Source organism: Tauraco erythrolophus, chromosome 1 (assembly GCF_009769465.1).
Source record: "Tauraco erythrolophus isolate bTauEry1 chromosome 1, bTauEry1.pri, whole genome shotgun sequence".
Taxonomy (NCBI): domain Eukaryota; kingdom Metazoa; phylum Chordata; class Aves; order Musophagiformes; family Musophagidae; genus Tauraco; species Tauraco erythrolophus.
In genome coordinates this window covers 58296060-58318414 of record NC_141465.1, presented here as the reverse complement: position 1 = coordinate 58318414, position 22355 = coordinate 58296060, and the positions used below count along the sequence as shown (strand labels likewise).

At 42.1% G+C, this 22355-nt stretch overlaps 1 protein-coding gene across 1 annotated transcript in view; it reads right to left on the bottom strand.

The window, feature by feature from the left end:
- DHRSX (dehydrogenase/reductase X-linked) overlaps positions 1-22355 on the bottom strand; it is a 180962-nt gene that overhangs the window by 39468 nt on the left and 119139 nt on the right. Inside the window, exon 5 of the mRNA XM_086609650.1 lies at positions 9441-9648. Coding sequence (XP_086465776.1) covers positions 9441-9648 — 208 coding nt within the window. The remainder of the gene's footprint in view (positions 1-9440; positions 9649-22355) is intronic.

Genomic DNA, 22355 nt, shown 5'->3' with positions numbered 1-22355 from the left:
GGGGAACCACAGCACCTGACACATATCAATAACAGAAGAAATGGATCAACAAAGCTACAGCTATGACAAGACATTCTGGCAGCATTAAAACTTCCTAAGGCAAAAGTATTTTACTTTTACAGTGACATTTTATTTAGAAAGTATATTTTTCATAAACCCTACATTTTTTTATGGAGAACTCTATTTTATCAAAAGACCAATTTTTCTTCACAGGTTTAAGCATTCAAATGCTTGGTCTACTTCTGAACAGATGAAGTTCCTCTTCACTGAAAGAAGAGGTTTAGGGTGGACAGCACAGAAAAGGTTAAGAGTTATCACTTGTAATCACAGAGGCAGAAGTCTGCCTTTGACTCTCTCCACTACAGCTTGTAATCCTTAATGCACACGGCAAGATCAGGGATGTATGGCTGCGCAGGACTGAACCCAGAGGGGATTTGTGGAAGGCAAGCTGATCATTTTGAGCATTTCCCTTCACACATTATTCCAGGGATTTACAGACACATGTGCCAGCTCTCCCCAGCTACACTAGACAGCTTGAAGGACTACAACACTGAAAAGGTACTGTGAAGATGCTAGTAGTTAGAGCAATTGAGATGAATGCTAAAATCATTTGAATGATCACCCAGGACCTGAATTCCAAAGCTTTTAAGGTTCACTCAGCCTTATTGAGAGTTTTTGCTCAAAGGGAGATGTTAAACTAACCTTCTCCTCTCAAAGGTGACAAGCTATCTCCACTCCGCATTCTCTGCAGGTCCCTTTTGCCTTCTCTGTCACAGGAGCACAGTACACAAACTTTCAAATTACCACTGAACCATCCTGCTCTTTCGGAAAACAGCACATCTGTGAGATTCACTGTCCTGTTTGCCAAAGAGAGCTGACTTCACCCACCCAACCCACCACACAGGGAGAGCCTGACCATCAGAAACACACATATATCACATACCTCCCAACATCTTGCAATTTCAAACTAATTCAGAAACAGTGTCCTACTAAATCATTAAACATTATTAATAATCCTTTGTTAAGACCATTAATCCCTTTTAAACAAGAAAGAATTTAACATTGTGACACACAAAGTCGCTACATTTAATTTCCCTGAATACATTAAAATTTGGCATTACCCGTGTGATAGTAGTGTTACACTGTGTTACTGTTCTTCAGAAACCAGTGAACCCTGAAAGTATTTTGATTTGACAGAACAAAAATACACTGATAAATGTAAAATTAAAACTTTCCAAAGTTGGCATCCTGATTTAAATATTTCTTCATTATTGGTTGCAGGAACAGAACAGGATCACCTGTGGCCTGCAACACAGACAAAACACATGCTGCATATGAACTAAAACTCTGTCTTTTGGGTTGATTAATTGGTCTGCTGATATAATAGCCCATTATTTTTTTAAATTAATTTATAGGATTTGAGATCTCTGCCTTTACCAGTACACTCATTTTCTAGAACAGCAAGTCAATTTTTGCAATTAATGCTAATTGCCACCAAAGTAAGGCATCATTCTGCAAAGTAGCAAATCCTTCTGTGTTTATACAGAAAGCATTTTGCAAAGAAGGACTGAAATACCCTTACCTAGCTGCATTAAAGACTTATCATCTAACTATAGACACGAAAACTTGGAAGCCTGCTGCAAGAAGGGCACGTTTGACTGAATACACCAGTGTCAATAGTTGGTATTTGGTCCTGTCAAGGGAACATGATTTATCTTGAAAATAGAACCAGAATATGCAATAAAAGTAATTATGGGGAAACTGCTTAAACAATACAACTCAAACAAAACCATAAATTCCTTGAGTAAAATAAAATCTATAGCATGTATCTATCTTATTGTCTAGAAGAATCTTTTATGATTACGATTTCTGTAGTTTTCACAGCATTTTATTAAGCTGCAGTCCAGTGACATAGCTCTTTGTATGTAACTGTGAAAGACCTCTGTACTGACCAAAATGGATTAACAAATAAAAGGGTAATATTTAAAATCTGTTCTTCTTATGAATTTTCCTTTATTATTGAAAAATTTGGAAATAAAACAATAGTACTATGCTACAGCTATGCTACACCAGCTTCGTGTTTGGTTTTGCTTGAACTGAAGGTATTGCACATCCTGTAAGTTCTTCCAGTCAGAGAGGATTAAGAAACTACAAGTGACAGATCAGTTGCGATGAGGCACTGAAGGAACTGGGAATTTTTTTTTGAAAAAAGCACTTTTCATTGAAAAAAATGTTGACTCATCAAACCTTTCTTAGGGAAAAAGTCTTTTTTAAACAAACATCTAGCTAAAAACCACGTAACTTAAAACTGATGGAGATACCTCACTTCAACAAGATGACTTCTGAGAAACTAAAGTTTCAGTTTGATCAACATTATACTTCAAAATACGAATGACAATGTACTCATAAAGGTAATTACAAATAGATTAGAAATAAAATATTCTGAAATCACTGAAATCAATGGGTTTGGTCTGAAAAATGGATTCATATTTTCCAAAAGTAATTTGACTGTTTAACTTCTGGATCGTTGGGCTGAGGCCAAAGGCATGAGCTTTAATAAGGCCAAGTGCAGAGTCTTTCACTTGGGGTATAAAAACCCCAAGCATTGCTATAGGCTCGGGGAAGAGTGGCTGGAGAGCTGCCTGGCGGAGAAGGACCTGGGGGTCTTGGTTGACTACCGGCTTGATATGAGCCAGCAGTGTGCCCAGGTGGCCAAAAAGGCCAATGGGATACTGGCGTGTATCAAGAATAGTGTGACCAGCAGGAGCAGGGAAGTGATCCTGCCCCTGTACTCGGCACTGGTGAGGCCGCACCTGGAATATTGTGTCCAGTTTTGGGCCCCTCGCTTTAAGAGAGATATTGAGCTCCTGGAGCGAGTCCAGAGAAGGGCGACTAAACTGGTCAAAGGGCTGGAAAATAAAACTTATGGGGAGCAGCTAAGGGAGTTGGGGCTGTTTAGCCTGGAGAAGAGGAGGCTGAGGGGAGACCTGATTACGGCCTACAAATACTTGAGAAGGGATGGTGGGAAGGTGGGGGAAGGGCTCTTTACATTAGTGATGGGTGATAGGACAAGAGGAAATGGGTATAAGCTTAGTCAGGGGAGATTCAGGTTGGATGTTAGGAAGTATTTCTTCTCTGAAAGGGTTGTCAGCCACTGGAATAGGCTGCCCAGGGAGGTGGTTGAGTCCCCATCCCTGGCTGTGTTTAAGAATAGGGTGGATGATCTACTTGAGGATATGGTTTAATGGGAGATTAGGGACGGTTGGACTGGATGATCTCTAAGGTCTTTTCCAACCTTGAAAATCTATGAAATCTATGAAACTTTTCATTGCTATTCATGGACAATATTTTCAAAATCTCAGCAATGCTGATACGACAAAATCCTCAACTTTCTACCCAAAATTAATACAACTTCATTTACCAACAAACACCACACACACACGCAAGAAGTGAAGGACAACACTCATCCAAGAAAAGGAGGTCTCCAGCGACTTTGCAGACAAATTTTCCCATCAGTACATGACACCTCCTGTTACAGCCCTTATGAACTGGCTAACAGAGAATAACTGGAGCCGCCTTGTCTCCCCAGCATCCTCCCAGGTCCTGGGCAGAGCGGTTTACCCTATTTTACGCCAGCCAGAATGCACATATGGCAGTGGTGATTTTTGCAATTCCTTTCATTCAATCTCTATTGTCTCTGACATGATTAATGCGCTATGGCTACACAGAAAAAGAATATTATCTGAGGACTGTACAAGCTTGGAGAGTTACAAAAAACATCAGCTCCTTCTGCAGTTGGAGAGCAGAGGAAAGAGAGCAGAAAAAGTGTGACTAACTATTCCTGAATATATAGGAGATGTGAACCAGAAAGGGCGCTGTGTTACTGTGGCTGGGGAGTTCATAGATCTGTGATTCACAGCATTACAGGGCCCATTTGGCATGCAAAAAGAGAGGATGATGAAAGGAATAGTTAGTCATGGAGAAAAAGCTAGACAGAACACACAAAGATGCTAACCCCTGGGAAAGGGAGCATACTCAGGTGTGACCCACGGCCTGGGAAAGGGAATAAGGTATTTTTTTCTTTATTCTCCTAAAATTCCTTCTTACTTTGGTAGGCAGAGTACTTGAAGGAGTGCTCTCTATCCCAGCCTTGTAAGAGCACCATGAACTCCAGTGCACTGCTCAAGCCCATCCCAACCCAAGAGGACAGCAGTGTTCTTCAAGCTTTTGCTAAAACCAGACAGTCGTATTCTCTCATGACTATATTTTTTTCTCCTCTCACTTTAGAAAGTATTATTTAAGGTAAGCAAAAGAGGAAAAAAGGACATCCCGTCTATGCTGTTAGAGTGCACAGTGTACTACCCTCACCATGTAGTTGCTGAAACCACCAGTGTTGAAAAGCTTGCAGATAGATAGCGTTTCTGTTAAACTTTCACCTCCTTGAAAACAGTCATATTCAAAGTAGGGATGAAGGAGAATGATTTGCCTTAGGGATCCCCTTGTCGACTCATGTGATTGCTGTTGAAAATGGTCTGGATCTAAAAGACCACAAAGGTGTTTGATGTTCTTCATATATCCTTCAGCAAAAGAACTGGGAGAACAGTCATTGCTCTTGTGCGTTTGCATTTTCAATAACACACATGAAACAAGCTATGCCCTGCCAGTCTGGAACAAGCTCTGTCCTGCCTTGATGTACCCATGCTGTGTCTGGCACTCGTGTGTGTGAAAAGGATGGGGAGGAAGGGGGAGAAACGACATTCATAGGGAAGAAACAGAACTGGGGATAGGGGAAGCAGATAAGAGGAAGATAAATGGAGAGGAGGAAATGAAATGATGGGCAGAAATAAAAACCCTCCCTCTCTCTCTCAAAAAAAAAAGAGAAAAAATATGAGATGGAGGGAAAAGGACATGGAGACAAAAAAGCTCAAAAGATACAGGTGAAGAAGAAACTATGAACATAGAAATCAAGTAGGTAGACATGAAAAGAGAGATAACAAAGGAAGAAAAAAAATGTAAAATGCAAGGAAAATCAATAAAAAAAATAAATTAACCCTCCTGCCAAAAACGAACGGAAAAGAGAAACATGAGATAAATCAGATTGGTAAGATGGCAGAAAACAAACCAAAGAGGAAACGTGGAAGACAGTAGCACAACCTGCATTTAATACAGTTCGTGGGACAGACCTTCCAACAATTATTTGTTATGCTGTTACACTGTGGTCACTGTGATATGGATGACGTCTGGCTTCAGAGCAGATCTCTGAGCAACAAGTATAAGCAATGGGAAGCAATGGCCACAACTGTGACTGTCAACCCAGAGTCACTCCAGTCAGAGAAGGATCCCACAGGAAAATCTGTGGTAGAGAATGGAACCTCAGTTTACTGTCTCCTTTATGTCAAGACAGTCTTCTGCCTTTCCTTTGCTGCCATGTTTGATGTATAGATCCCTCCTTTGCCACCATCACTCACCTCCAGTTTGGACACTAGCCCAACCAAAAGCTAGGAATAACGAGACAAGAGCATGGCGAACAATTCAGTTTGCTGCCACTGGTAATTTTTCTAGCATAGAATACGAGCCCCTTTCTCCACTGTGAATCATAGAATCATAGAATCATAGAATGGTTAGGGTTGGAAAGGACCTTAAAGATCATCTAGTTCCAACACCCCTGCCACGGGCAGAGAAATCCTCCACTACACCAGGTTGCCCAAAGCCTCATCCAACCTGGCCTTGAACACTTCCAGGGATGGGGTATCCACAACTTCTCTGGGAAATCTGCTCCAGTGTCTCACCACCCTCAAGGTAAAAAATTTCTTCCTTATGTCTAATCGAAATCTGCCCTCTTTCAGTTGAAATCCATTACCCCTTGTCCTATCACTACACGCCCTTGTAAAAAGCCCCTCTCCAGCTTTCCTGTAGGCCCCCTTTAGGTACTGGAAAGCTGCTATAAGATCACCCCGGAGCCTTCTCTTCTCCAGGCTGAACAGCCCCAACTCTCTCAGCCTGTCTTCATAGCAGAGGTGCTCCAGCCCTCGGATCATCTTCGTGGCCCTCCTCTGGACTCGCTCCAGTAGCTCTATGTCCTTCTTGTGTTGGGGACTCCAGAGCTGAACACAGTATTCTAGGTGGGGTCTCACGAGAGCTGAGTAGACAGGCAGAATCACTTCCCTCGATCTGCTGGCCACACTTCTTTTGATACAGCCCAGGATACGATTTACTTTCTCGGCTACAAGTGCACATTGCCAGCTCATGTTGAGCTTCTCATCCATCAGCACTCCCAAGTCCTTTTCCTCAGGGCTGCTCTTGCTCCATTCTCCACCTAGTCTGTACTTGTGCATGGGATTGCCCCAACCGACGTGCAGGACCCTGCACTTGGCCTTGTTGAACTTCATGAGGTTCTCACAGGCCCACCTCTCCAGCTTGTCAAGGTCCCCCTGGATGGCATCCCTTCCCTCCAGCGTGTCCACAACACCACACAACTTGGTGTCATCTGCAAACTTGCTGAGGGTGCACTCAATCCCACTGTTCATGTTGTCGACAAAGATGTTAAACAGCACTGGCCCCAGTACTGACCCCTGAGGAACACCACTCATCACCGTCCTCTACTTGGACATTGAACCGTTGACCACAACTCTTTGAGTGCAACCGTCCAGCCAATTCCTTATCCACTGAGTGTTCCATCCATCAAAACCATGTCTTTCCAGTTTAGAGACAAGGATGTTGTGTGGGACAGTATCAAATGCTTTGGACAAGTCCAGGTAGATGATGTCAGTTGCTCTTCCCCTATCCATCAATGCTGTAACTTCATCATAGAAGGCCACCAAATTAGTCAGGCATGATTTGCCCTTAGTGAAGCCATATTGGCTGTCACCAATCACCTCCTTATTTTTCATGTGCCTTAGCATAGTCATAAATGACTCCAAATTGTTTTTCTGCCTTCCTGTGAGGTTAGGACTACCAGTCAATCTGGGAACATGCACCCAAGTCATGAAATGAATTATAGCCAACTAGTGCAACTCAAAATAAGGAAAAAGCCAGTATGAAATGTTTAGAAAGATTTCCCATTCACACAAGCGGCAAAAATGAGGGATGTCATCACTGGGAAACTGTGGCAATTCGTGGAACGCTATCGTATCACAGTGCTTACCATGGGTGTTTTACCGCATCCATTTAAGCTCGCAAAAGCTGCTCTGAATCACAAGGCGTCTCCGAGGCCCCGTGGTGTGGGCAACGCCTGTGTACGGTACCCTGCAACAGCCCTCCAGGGCTGCTAAACCACCCGCTTGCACTGTAGGCACACACTCGAACACACAGGTGATCTCACTGTTTTGGGCAGCACTGTTTATGCAATCACTAACTATTCACTCAAGTAGAGGCTTATCAGCAGTTAGACTGAAAAAAAAAAATCAAAACAGGAATGCTTTCATCAACCTGAACCAAGAAGAGGTTTGGAGCTGAATCCAGAGCCCCCTCTGGGTCCCACCAGTGTGTCTGTGTGCTGGGAAAGCAGGCACAGCTGATATCCCTGAGCAATTCAGAGCATCCATGAGGGAAAGAGCAGGCAAAATCAGCCACAGTTTGTTGTCCTTTATGTCTCTTCTTACATCAATAAAGTTGAAATGTAAAGGGCAGGGTTTGGCGCAAAAGCTGCAGGTAAATCTCACCAATATATTATTATTTTCTACATCAGATTGGACATGTTCATGCTCAACTATAACTTTCTTAACTGAAACATTTCTCTTTCCTTTAAAATATGAGTTAATAACGATGAATCACAAGCAAGAATGACCCTAAATTAAGGAGGCATGGTACAAGGCTTTGCTATAATCAAGGAAACTACCGTTACCTAGAGACACGGAACAGCCACATTTAATTTTGCATTCGGCACTTTAGCCCAAAGAAATACTAATTACACTCCCCTTAGCCCCCTTGCGTGGTGCCATCCAGCACATGCCCATCAGAAACAATGAATACATACATCAAGTGAAGAGCAAGGGTAATTTCCTGTGGTTGTTTTACAAGCAAGAGATGAAACTGCAACTACCCTGCAGACTTTAAACAATGCTTTGCAATAAAACTGATGCCGTAGTATGTAATGAGAAGTCAAAGAGAAAGTTTGACATGCTTAATGCAGCATTCACATGTAAAATGTCTGCAGTGGAAACAGCCCAGCCCTCTAAATTCAGTCTTTATTCCAACATGAAACCTTGGGCCAGGTGCCTCTGAACAGATGCTGAAGTCTCTGCCAAAGGGATGATGCAGAACTCAGACTGGCTCCGTGCAGGCAGAGACGCTCTGGAGCCCATCAGAAGACAGGCGCTGTTTGAGCCTGTTAGTAAGCACACAATTTGTGCACGTGACTGCATGGGGAAATTTTGAAACATATCTCGGTTATCCTGTCCACTCCTCAATTAACTAAACAACACTACATGGTTCCTGTATAACACCAGAAACATTTACTGCATCATTTGATGTCTTCCTAATGTTAGAAACATCCCATAGACATTCACCCACAGTCTTCCTAAACGAAAGTAGTTGGACAGAATACAGCCATGCATTTTAACCAATCTTACTGAGTTAAAAACCTAAGACAGCCGTGCACTTGGATCTTACTAAGGTCTCGGTGACGCAGACAAGAGCCGAGGCTCCAGCGTTTGCAGTGAATCACTGGACTGATGCGTGAGAGGGCCAGCCCCATGGGAACGGGAGGGATGACACAGCCTGGGGACAGAAGGCAGGCATGGAAGCTGAAGAAGGGCTGTGAGAGAGGCGGAGGTGGGGGACCAGAGGGTCAGGAGCGGTGCGGGCAGTGGCAGAGAGACGGGAGGACAGTGTGGCAGAAGCTGCAGGCCAGCGGGCAATGCTGCCAGGGAAGAAGGCACATCAGGCAGCACGTGGGCCAGGAGAAGCTGTGAGGCAGCCAGGCAGGTGGGGCTAGCTGCCCCCCCAGAGCCAAGTCAGCAGCCCTATGCTCAGCAGGAGGGAGCTGGCAGCCACAGGCATCTGTCTGCACCCATCTGAGAGCAAGATCAGGGCCTCTACATATGCATTCACTTGATGATGAAGCCTATTAGCATTCACCCAAGCCATTTTAAAACATCCCAGTTACTGAGAGTCTCCCCGATCAGGCAGTGATGGGTCCAGGCTCTGCACAACTTTCACCACAGTAGATGCATCAGAAAGGAAAGCAAGGCTTCCAAGGTTCAGAATAAAAGACTAAGTTTACAAGTTTATAAATTATTTGTGTCTTTGACTGAAGTCTGCAAGTTTTGTTCAAGCCTTACAGACATTTAGCAACTGCTGGAGAATCATCGTTCATTAAAAAAAAAAAAAATAATCAAGGTAACACCCTCCCTCCACATTCAGTACTCAGTAACAATTCTCTTGGAGTTTACTCTGCACACTCTTACTACAGATCAGTGAACACCAAAAATGGATGGTACCTGCTTTGTAAGTCGTTCAGGTGCAATTCGCCTACATAATGGGTGGCTGATGAGACAGTGATGATCCTAGCGTTTTGACTGTGCGTTCCTGATTGCTTCAGCGTATCCAAGAGGAGGTTAGTCAACAGGAAGTGTCCCAAGTAGTTCAAGCCGAAGTGCTCCTCAAATCCATCCTCCGTCTTCCTTTCAGGGACCAGCATCACCCCAGCTGAAGGAGAAAGTAGAGGTAAAACCCATTGATTGATTTCAGAGAAGCAGCAAGCCAGAAGGATCTCCTGCTACAGAGTGTAAACACAGCATTTAGAGCAATGAGTGATCGGTGATGGCATGTGAAGTGTAAAGCCAGCACTGATTGATTCCTGCTGAGAAAAAAGTCAAAACTCCCACTTTCTTTATTCAGAAAACAGATAGACTGACTCTCTCTCCCTCCCTCCTTGCACAATTGCGAGGATAAATGAGTTCATTTGTGAAAAGTGTTTTGAAGACACTAAAAGTTGAGTTAACCTATTGCTACCATGCCAGAATTCAATGCTGCGGATCCACAACAATATTAATCAATCTACAATAGGTGGGAGCTGGGCAATCCCGAAAACATTCCCTCCATCAAAGAGCTGTGGCCAGTGGAGACAAGACCAGGCTAAGCAGCAGACCTGCTCTCCCAGGCAGTTTTCTGCTGAGTCCTGGCTGGAGTTTAAAGATCTGTTGAGTCTTTGTCTGAAATCTGCAACTTCTATCTCACTGGTGTGGCTGAGAAAAGATGTAGTAAATTTACCCAATATGTCTTAATTACTGCTTACAAGCAGCTGCATATTGAAATGAGTTTCTGAATGCTTATTTTGGCAATATTTTTGCATATAGTTCTAGAAACCACAATTTTCAAACTCAGTGCCTAAAATAAGTATCCACATCCCTAACATGCAATGTTGATTTCAGCATCTTGCAGAGAATCCTGAGCTCATGCATAAACTACACCATGTACTGAAGCTACGTGAGGGATAGCTATCCCGCTCAATTATAATGTAGACTTGAACGTTATAAATGATTCTTATTTTATTAAAATTTAATTATCATGCAAGTGGACCTGACCTTTGTAATTTAAATGTAGATGGACATGGCTCATGGAAAATAATGTTGCAGGCCATTTGTCTCCTCTCTAAAACACATGAATATGATACAGCAGAAAGGCCACCTCTACCCACGGACATGAAAGAGCGTTGGCTTCATCCTCGTGCTACTTCGTATGCCCATTAAAAAGCCTTTAACATTCCATTTTTTGACGTCAGACCGATGTTGGTATATTAAATTATCATTTTAAATTGGGCATGCTGTGCATCTGCACCACTCCTTTGGGGGAGTCCCACCACCCGACAGTCCTGCTTTGTTACTCTCACTCAGGCTGAAGAGGAGACATTTCCAGGATCTTTTTAGCAGGGCCAACACCCACAGCGATTCACCTACGGGCTGCCTACTTCTTAATAGGCCCACATGATGAATAACTGGCTGGCCCTGTACAAGAGCACAGCCAGAGTAAAACATGGACATTTTGTAGGAGTGGAGATCAGCCATCTCAATGCTAGTCTCTACCATTTGTAGAGACTGTGGTTTTATACAGGTAGGGGACAAAAAGCATGAGGGAGGTGGGAAAAGAGCAATGGTGAAAGGATGTAAACAAAGAATGTAAAACACAGGAGATGATGGAAAAGAAAGTGAAGGTGAGGAAGGGAGAGGAAGACCACTGGAGATGCGGCGCAAGGAGAACTTAAGACTGAACATGAGTGATGCTGGCTGATGGTACAATGAAAGAAACACAACACAAATTACACGATGGGGATCTACAAAAGCTCTGATTGGCATTTCTCTGTCATTACAGCCACTTTCCCAGATCCCTCAGAATGGCAGCAAAACTCAGCTGCCGGGAGTGGTTTCTCTGCATCTCAAATCTCAACTTTAATAATGGAAAGACACAAATTAGAGAGTGTCTGGTCGGGTGTCCCATTGTCCTTCCTCAGCAGCACTTACTCTGACGCATGGTGCAACTGTTCACATAGATGGAAACAGATTTCCATTTCCTCCGTAACGTGCATATACAGCAGATAACATCTGGGACAGTGGCTAGGATTGAGCACTGGCATGAAGGTCATGGACAGACAGAAACGTCCAACAAGTCTTGCTGTGACTTTTTCTTGTTTTCTGGGAAGAAAGAAAGGGTGGGAAGGGCAACAAACCCTAAGCTCCCAGACCAAGTCACAGCCTGCTATAGTGCAAGTTTTAGCAGACGAGACTTAGTACGAGCTCTTGGAGGGCAGATGGGAACGCACCACATCTCTAAGCACCTGGGATGGCACAGGGAAATGATTTGCATCTCTCTGAGGCCCATCCTGCCCTCCAAAACTCTGACACTTGGAAAAGGAGGGAGGAAGCGGTTTGCCAGAAGTCTATTTGCAGCAACACTGGTAAAATGCAAGCCCAAGAAAAGGGGGCTAACATCAAACAGCCCTGGCACAGCAAAGTTGATGTGAACCCCAAACACTGCTTCTGCATCTGCCGGGGCTACTGCAGGGCTAGCTATAGGCACCTCCACACTTCTGCTGCCCGAGTCAGATGGAGGGATGGAAGAATTTGTCCAGAGGGAAGAGAAGCGCAGTAGACAGCTGCTATGGCCTTTGCTTTGCACCACGACCAGGAGGCAAACCCAGGGAGGCTGTCACTGCCCACATCAGCCCCGAGGACGCCTGTGCTACAGCAACTGCCCCCTCGACCTCCGCAGAGGCGTGGGATTTCAAGAGCACATAGAGGCTCTGCCCTCCACCCCAATTAGTTTCCACCATCTGTGCTGCATGTCCTGGAAACAAAAAACACATCTGAGTTCAGGTCGGGAGATGGAAAAGATTTTCACTCATGTAATGCACAACTGTTAAGGTACAGGTTCCCAAAAACTATTTCGCTCATTCTTCAGGAGCTTCCTCTGAACAGAAATTGTGGTCAAGTCCTTGAGCAGGCACAACCACCACTGCCTGCATTTGTTCTTACTACAATCCCCTTTTTATCTTCAAGAGTTGGTCAAATAGTATTAATCTAAAACACCTTTGAAAGATATCTTTTTTTTAAAGGCTCTCATCTTTGAGGTGGTTCATATCAAGGCTATCAAAAAATCTTGCCCTGCAATTTCAGGGCAGTTTCCCTTATTTGAGGAGAAGCCATTTTAATTCCCTGAGAGCAAGGATGCAAAGGAATACCCAACAGGCAACTGAACCTGGCTGCTTCCCTGACAAAAGGGAAAACCTTGTAGGTGTAGTAGTAAGCTCTCTTTTTTAAATTATTAACTACCTAACATTCAGTAGATACTAAAAGTGGCACACTATTGATTTTCTTTTGTCCAGAAACATCATCAGCTTTACTCAAGGGCCCAAAATGGTAACTAAAAGAATGAAAGCTGCTTCTGTTTTTAATTCTTTCAATTAATCCAATACTATTTGAAACATTTAAAAAGGTTTAGGTGTGTTGTTTGGTTTTTTTTACTCTACCTCTTCATTGTAAACTAAGAATGATTTTGCTTATTCTTCTTGTATGGCATCCATGCAACCCAGTATCTTTCTTATTTTACTTTTCAAAAGTCAATCATCTCCTCAGTTTTTTTGGAGTGCATATGAAATTTGAAGTGGCAGCACACGGATCATTAATGTCAAATACCTCAGTTCTGATGCAGCTTTCTTGCACTCTTTTCCCTCTGATTTAGCTGGATTCTTTCCAGAAGTTTTATTTTAAAAAATGTCACTGATATCAGCATAGTATTAGAAAATGAACTAATAAGTAAGCTAAACATTAGCTTTTCCTTTGTAATTGATCAGCTGTTACTGAAATATTCAGGCAATGGACTGACAGTATGCATGCAGAAAACTGCCTAAATGACACATCAGTGTGTGATTTTGCAAGAGTAGAAATAAATTAGAATAAGGAAAATAATTTTGCCCATAACCATGCTGAATTCTTCTTAAAGATATAGTAATACATTCCAATGCGCTGCAGTTCTGCATTTATTGTAATATGTTCAAATTACACTCATTTTAATTAGATATAATGAAAATAAACTATCCTTTTTTATTTTTATGATTAGGCAATAGAGAATGGAGGATATTTTTCGCTCAAAGAAAGAATATACCTCAGTAGAACTGTCTTTGTAATCAGTTATTTATCATCATTTTCTATAAAAGTTTCTAATGAAACTTTCAGTTTGAGATCCATCAATTAATTAGTCTGACACGATTTTAAGAGCATAATGGATCCGGTACTGCACAGAGCACAACCAAAAAGTTTAGGACAGTTGTAAATATTACAGGCCAGGCATACCGTATTTTTATTGGATTATATAGGACAATTTGTACCATGCCTGCCTGTACTGCAGATGATGGTAAAAGTTGCTGTAATTCCTCTACCTCCCACTGCAAAGATATCCTTCAGCTCCATTATAAAATATATTTTAAGAGTTTTAAAAATACAAGTATTTCACTCATCTAGATTTATTTACAATGAGCTACTTGGAGGCAGAACAAAATGTCTTCCTTCTCAGTAAGGCTCACAGAAGTGGGTCTGGAGGCAGTGCCCTCACATGCAAGTCCTTTTATTCCTAGCAACACAAAGGCTGGGCAGACAATGTAAGAGGTCAGCCACATACACTTGCATGTAACACCTTCACAGCAGGAGGTGAACCTGTATAATCACCTTCACCCAACTCTTGCTATTTTACAAGGAAGAGATACATACTGTACCAAAAGTTCCCAAGAGGAAAAATTAATAGAGACAGTAACTCCAAGAGAAAGTGCAAAGCCTTTTCTCCACACAGGCTTTGTACTGGTGTAGCTGATTCATTTAGCAGCACTTTCCATCCCATGAGTGCAGCCACACGAGGCTACCCACCTCGCTTAACAGAGCATCTAAACCACTCTGCTTTGCACACCCATACACCAAAAGATCTATGGGTGCATCTACCTAGCTATAGAATAGTATAGCCCACTTCTCTCCTGAATAGGGACAGCTACAGTGGACCGAGCATCTCAATAACTACAGCAGCATCCTCTGGGTAGGCTGCCTATACTAGATTGCTCATTCCACCTTGTTCAGTTGGGCTACACTATTTCAGAATTTGCCCATCCTGTGGACCTCTCCCAGCTAGTGATCAACAAGGTGCAATGTCTTCGTAGAATTGCCCCCAAAAGCACATGGTGTACTCACATAACTGCTTTTTAGTGGTATGCCCCATCTGGGAGACGTAGAGGTGAATCTACAGCACTGCTGCGGAACACTGCTCGCTAAACTACCTCCGTAACACAGCGCTGGTATCCTGCACACATACTGGTATCCCAGAAAAGTGTTCTCAGTCTAGACAGGACCACACACAGAAGCCAGATTAACCGTATATGAAAGCTGAAAAGGCAAAAATCCAAACAGTTAAGAAGAAAACCACAAAAATACAAATGAAGCTTGGTACAGCTCTCCAATGCTACGGTCCTATTTCCTGTCTTCCCAGAGGGACTGGTGGAGGTAGCTTGCATTCTTGCACTTCCTACTACCTTCTGGAGCCCTGTATATATGTATATGCAGAGTTTTCTAAAGCAAACTGTGAGGAAACTGACACAAAGCAAGGAATTTGATCCCATGGTGTAACAATGACACTTAGATGACACATAGAGTCCACACCAATGCATTTGACCCTCAGGGAGATGCAAGGACGTCTGCTACCAGCCTGTCTGACACTAGTGGCGGGACAGTGTCCCATGTATGGATCTTCCCCAGAGGGGACTGGACATCATGAAATAGGTTTGATTAACAGCTGCTGAGAGTAGGGCAGCACCAGGACGAGAACCAGGACCAAGTCAAGAACGGTGTGCCGCTTCCCAGCCAAACCTCTGGGCTGCACTTCCCTCCCTCCTCTACGCCCAAAATCTGGCGACCTAACACTGATCTTATCAAGGAACGGCATGTGAGTGGGAAGGAGGGGAGAGGCTCAGCCCCAGGTGTGCCCATCAGCTCCATCTGCCTCTCTGCTTCCCTGCAAATGGTAAGATCGTTCTCCCTAATTTTCTTAGCCAGCCACTCTAACTCCTTCGCGTCTGAATCTCATGAGATCTCACTCTGCATCTGGCAGGCACCTGCCAGTCACACGCCTCGCTTGCCCTTCCCTCACTCCTGAGGCTGGTTTCTTTACAGGGCCATGATCCATCGCTCTGAGGCTCCTGACAGTGTCCCCATCCCCTCTTCAATATCAACCAGGTGTGACACAAGGGTAGATGAGAGTTTATTTCTACAAGTTAGGTCGATGTCGGTGGTCAAACAGAAGAGAGGTTCCAATCAGGTCCCCACTGGGGGGGATAATTCTCACCTCTATTAAATGTCAGTAAACTCACAAAAAAAGACATCAGTCAAGAATTCCCTCACTGCAAGAAAAGTTTCAGTCAGTTTGTGCACAACAGAGACTCTAGTCCTCAAGATAAGGACTCAGTCCTCGTGAATAATGTGACATCTAAGCACTTGCAAGCTCTGACCCAGACGACTTCTTATAGTTCAAACATGCCTAATGCCTCTCTTCGTCCTCACTACCCACACCAGATCCCTCCCCTCGTACTTGCTCTCCTATAAATTTCCTGATACTGAACAAGAATATATGCAACATTCATGGTTTAATGGTTAAAAAGTCTCTCAATCAGCAAACTCAAATGTATTGCCATCAAGTTTTCCCCCATCCTAATGGTTCCCACCTGACAGTCCTGTTACCATGTATCAGCTTTGTGCTCCATCTTCTGCTGTCTCTCCCTCATAATCTCTCAGCCCCAGCTGCCTCTTTTATTTCAGTTCTCCACTCCAAGGCTTCTTGTATAAATCTGCCTCTCTTAGAAGTTACGGTCTTGTCTAATCTGCATTCAAACTGGGATTTTTCCTCTTTCACGCTACAGTCATTGTGCATAAAAATGCAAGAGCCGGCACTTCCACAGAGATGTGGTCACTAGCCAGCTGAGGTCAACTGATACACCAGCTTACTGGCCATGTTGAGCAAGACATTTAGGTCCTGAGACTGCTGAAATCACATCTCAGCTCCACAGTCATGTTCTAACTGTGTATCAAGGTACAACCAAGACACTCATCACCTCCCATCCATCTCTCCACATCCCATAGTCTGCACTTCATGGGACAGAAGCTTGTCATGGAGATCATGGAGGACCCAGACCCCCAGTCTGGACAGTGGAGAGACCAGGAGGAGCCTGAAGCGAGCCACAGTGCCTATTTCTACCCCAGCTCAGAGCAAAGGGGACACTGCTGCCCAGCCACAGTGCCAGTGCCTTTGCCTGCATGTAGTACTTCCCACCATGGCTCTGAGTTGTGATTCCAGCAGAAAGATCTGCTCAGTCTCAACTCAAGACACGCTTGGTTCAGGCAAAATCTTTAGTGATTAAAACGTAAAAGATGGTTTTCAAACTGCAGTGCTTAACAGGATTCTGACTCAACCCAGCATGGGAATATTCCATGGGTGGCAAAAGGTGCATCTGCCTCTGACACAAAGGCAGCATCTCACCTGCATTCAAGCCCCCATTCCAAACTGTGATAACAACAGAGCCTTTCTAAAGAAATTTGCCATCATTTTTGACATTAAAAAAACCCCAACACCCCAAGGTGTTTTTCTTATTGTTCTTGGAAACAGATGAACTCTTTTATCTGGCATTACAAAAAATTAAATAAAAATAAATTAGCCTTAGGCAAATGCTTGGCATGGAAACTCTTAGCTCAAACATTAAAAGTTTGGCTAACTAGTAAAGAACTGAAAATTGAGTAATGTCTACTGCTAGTGCTCCCAGACCCACCTATAATGCTCACAAGGGAGAAGTGGACGGTATTAGCTGTGCCAAAGAAGATAAAGCAATGAATCTTTCCACTGAAGACAAGCTCTTAGTTAATCAGTAGGTTAAAGAATAAAAAGAAAAAATGCAGACAATCTGCATTCAAGGACTATGAGAACAACAACCCAATCTTGAAAGGTTCAGCACAAAACTGAACATGCTGCAATACTTCCTTAAGAACAAATTCACTTTCTGATTCAATGTCATGCTGCTACATAGGGAACACACAACGCACAAGATAGCTTGTTGGAAAATACAGCAGTTCAAAAAAGAAAATATGATCCACAACTAAGGTTTTATTTTCACACTAAGATAAATCAGAGCATTCATAATTGGGTCTTGCTGGAAAAAAAAAAAACCACAACAAAACAAAACACCAACTTTGTTTCCTAAAAATATGCTCAGGAAGTGTTTGGTTGGCACAATGGTGAGTTGTCCCACTCACAATCAGAAAATAGGAAAGTCAGTCACAGCTTTCTAATTCAATAGGAAGTTATCTTTTTGCAATTTGTATAAAAACATTTTTGCCTAAAAGCTACAAAAGGATTAGGTAAGAATAAAACATGGTTCCTTCCTGCCTCTCAGAAAAGCCAGTGGCAAATGTTCCACATACTTAAGTAGAACCGGTTGGGTTTCCTAATCCATCAATAGCTGAATTTTGTATCTGTCTTCCACTGATAAAACATTCACATTCAGTACATAAAAGCAAATGGGTCAAGAACCTGCAGCATGTAGAGCCTGAGATATCTCCTTTTTCACAAAGTGTTTGATATCACAGAAACAGAAAAAGCTTTGGAAATAATTAGAAAGACAAAGATACCATCATATAAAAGTCAGGATTTTAATGAATGAAATCCTTACGGTTTGAAAGTCAGAAGTAGCCTAGAGTTACTCTTTCAACTTATTAGTTCTTCTAATAAAAAATAAACCCTTCATAAGAAATCTGATATCTTTATATAGGATACATATACATTCTGGCAGACAACAATGCTGTTCAGGTATCATAAAAGCTCTAGCTGATGACTCCTGCTAAAAACCTGTGCACTACATAAATGTTGGCGTTGCACAACCCTTGGCTGCTCTGAAGAAGCTGGGTTGGACACCATCAGCAGTATCATGGAGTTCTGACACATGTGCCCAGACAGGTTACTTCCAGTACCCAAGCCATGTAATACCTGTAAAAATCAGCATGTGATCAGTCAGCATTCCCATATCTTCCCGTCACCCCTATTATAAAGATGACCTCTTTTGAAAAATCTGAGTAAATGGCATGTGTTGTGCATTGAGCTTATTCAAAAAATACGTCTCTGAGAGTACCTTCTTATTTTAGAACACATTAATGCTGCATGGTAGTGTCCTTATGAATCTTCTGGTTTTGCCCATCATTCATGGAATATCCATTTTACGCCAATCCCCCCACCACCTCAAATCACTTTTCCCAGCTCTAAACATCTCCCAAAGGCCCAGCTCTCCCTTGATGTCTAGTATCTATTATCCATTACACATAGGTAAAGGGCCACTTGCCCTTCTGCTTGTCCTCCTCTCTCTTTCTTCCTGTCCCTCTGCACCTTTTCCATCTCAGCTTTGCTTACGTATTGCTCTAATTTATCTTCGAGGAAGGATAAAGATGAAACATGATGCTGTAATCAAGATACTGGAATGAGATTCATGAGCTGTCAGGTCCTGAGTTCACTACAGCCTTCTTGTGCTGCTGGAGGAGAAACTTTATTTTTGATGAAATCCAAGTTCCACTGTCGTCAACAGCAACCCTCCTCACTAACTTGCCCTCAAGGCCTTTTCCAGTGAATTTCCACTTCTCTAGGGTTTCTCTTCATTTCACAGTCTGCGTAGCCTGCAGCTGCTACAGAGAGGGGAGCTGGCTCTTATCTAATCCAGTGGGACAGGATCTTTTCGTAGATCCCACTGTGGTAATGTAAGTAACTATTGTTAAACCTAACTAATCAATAATAAATGTGAATAGGTAGGTACCTATAAAATTGTTTGTATTTGATATATCCATTTATTCCCACCCCTCAAGTCTCACACTTCGTCTGAAGATTTGATCCTGCAAATACTCAAACACAAGAATAATTTAATATGTGATCAATCATGACAGCATCCATGAAATTCTCAAATGACTCCCTGCAAAGGATTATGGCCAGACTGCACATGGCTCAACTGTGTGTAGGTAACACAGAAAAAAAATATATATATTTCAGATACTTACCTACTGATACAGCTTTTATTGTGCCCTAGGAGCTACAGAGAGAAGCTTATAGAAACTTACTCATTCTATCAAGAGACAGAGATTTCTCAGATGGTGCAGGAATTATGAAATATGAACTTCTGAATTAGCCAGTAGGTCTGATTTTAAATTGGCTTAGATAGGCTTCAACGTGAAATATATTAACTGTAATCTGTCTACAATAGGATAATAATACCCTGAAATCTCCATGTTCTTTTTTTGTGTTTGTGTGCATGCCAAGAAATACACTAAATGTCCTCGTCTTTTTCTCCCTCTCCTTTCCTAATCTGTAGCCAAAATCACAAACCATTCAATGAACTGCAACACAGAAAGCAGTTGGTATTTCATTGCTAATGAGTTAGACTGTGCATATTTGATATCCATAGGTATTCTGTTATCACTAAAGATATTGTGATTTTGGTGTTAGCTCTCTTGGTTTTAAGATCACTATATTGTAAACAATGTATAAGTAAAAAAATTAACTACAAGGTGCTGAGAAACATCTCTAGCACACAAAGAAAACAACTGACTTCAAGTTAGAAAAAAACCTCTCTGGCATGAAAAAGTGACTACTGATTGTGGAATTCTATGAAGTGTTTTACTATCTGTCCCTTTTGCACCCACAGGAAGATAATATCTTAACAGCAATACCATTTTAATGAATGTATTAAATAATCACACTGGTGTACATGCTTTAATTTGCTAAAAAAGAAGTTGGCACCCAATTGCTAATTAGCAGACTAGAAGACATATTCTTCTGACCTTCTGTCAGATTCAGTTTTCTAAACTGCTTGTACTGTACTCCTCTTTCTGTGGCTTATAATTCAGCTATTCAGCTTTCCTCTTTTTTCCCCACAGAAAATGATTTTTTTTTCTTTGTCATAGCATTTTTCTCTTTTTAGCACTAGAACTTTATATTTTTTTTAAAAAAAATGTTTATGTAATACTCTATTTGCAGCTTTAATATGTTTTGTTTATTTTAAAAACCAAGAGCTGAGCATGCACATTACCAATGCAGAAAGCATAGAAATGGAACAACAGGCCTTTATTTGTCAGCTGAAATAATGTGTGCATTCAACCACATTTTTCCTTTTAAATTAGAAATTAGAAAGTTAAATGTATATGCTAAAATCAGCTATAACAAAAAGAGAGGAGGTGACTCTAGCACACTGATCTCCTTTTGAACGCCTTAGATGTTCACGTAAGTCTTCTTAAAGTGCCTGAATTAGTTACATACCTAAACATTACTGAAATTGTTGTGGGACCTGGGTGTCTAGCTCTAGGACAACACTTTCAAACTCAGGATTTTAGTATTAATTTTGTTTCCAACTAGATTCTTGAGCTAGGCAAGAGATGGCGAGTAAGTGATGGAGATACTTTTTAAAAACAATCACCAGTGACCTGGAAAACTGCTGAATTTCATAATGATCTTAGGTCAGACATGCAGTATTGATTATTTACCTAGCACAGTAATTCATGCCAAATCATCTATCTTCAATAATATTTCAATGTTAATTTCAGAGTTTGCATTACTGTATAATGTTAGAACTTTCCTCAATTCATCTTGAAATGTTTGGCTTTTTGACAGGTTCACACAAGCCCACAACAGGTTCACATACATGCAGGATACATATTCATGGACATAAGATGTGGAAAGATCACTAATATATAGACATGTTTATATCAAACAATTTTAAAGACTTTCATAGAATCATAGAATCATAGAATTGTTAGGGCTGGAAGGGACCTTCAAAGGTCATCTAGTCCAACCCCCCTGCAAGGAACAGGGATATCTCCAACTAGATCAGGTTGCTCAGGGCCTCATCCAACCGGGCCTTGAACGTCTCCAGGGATGGAGCATCCACCACCTCTCTGGGCAACCTGTTCCAGTGTTCTACAACTCTCATGGTAAAAAATTTTTTCCTAATATCCAACCTGAATCTACCTCCCTCTATTTTAAAACCATTACCCCTTGTCCTATCACAGCTGGCCCTCCTGAACAGCCTCTCCCCATCTTTCTTGTAGGCCCCCTTGAGGTACTGGAAGACCGCTATAAGGTCACCCCGGAGCCTCCTCTTCTCCAGGCTGAACAGCCCCAACTCTTTCAGCCTGTCCTCATAGGAAAGGTGCTCCAGCCCTCTTATCATCTTCGTGGCCCTCCTCTGGACCCTCTCCAACTGGTCCATGTCCTTCTTATGTTGGGGGCTTTGATTTAAAGCAATTAAATAATACTAGTATAGTGTGCAAAAAAAATGCAACATAACAGTTCTTGGCATTTTTACATGAAATGTAATAAAAGGGTACAGTCCTTAATAACAAAATGCTTAGTCCTATGAAGATAGAGAGGAAAATTCTTATTAGGTTGCTGATGGTCTAATTCAGAAGTCATGGGATCCACACAAAGTCTTATTTTCAAAACCTAACAGACTTTCCATTAACCCCAACAGACTTTGGGTCAGACTCTTAAAAGACATGACTGCCTACAAATGTATTGTGTAGATGCTTGGCCCATAAGCTCTTCTCCGTATGTTAAAAAATAAAAATACCTCTTCATATCAAGAACACTAGAGCTTCAGGATCTGGGAAAAATAAGAAAGTACTAGGTGATACTAAGAAACTACTATTCTAGATGCATATACTGAGATATAAGAAAATCGACCATGTTGTTATGAGACGTCCATGCAAGACATCTAATGGTCATGCAAAATGTCTTCCTATTGACAAGAGAGTTTTCTGACAGAAAGTGTAAATACTCACTGAAAACATGCTCAACAACTCATTCTC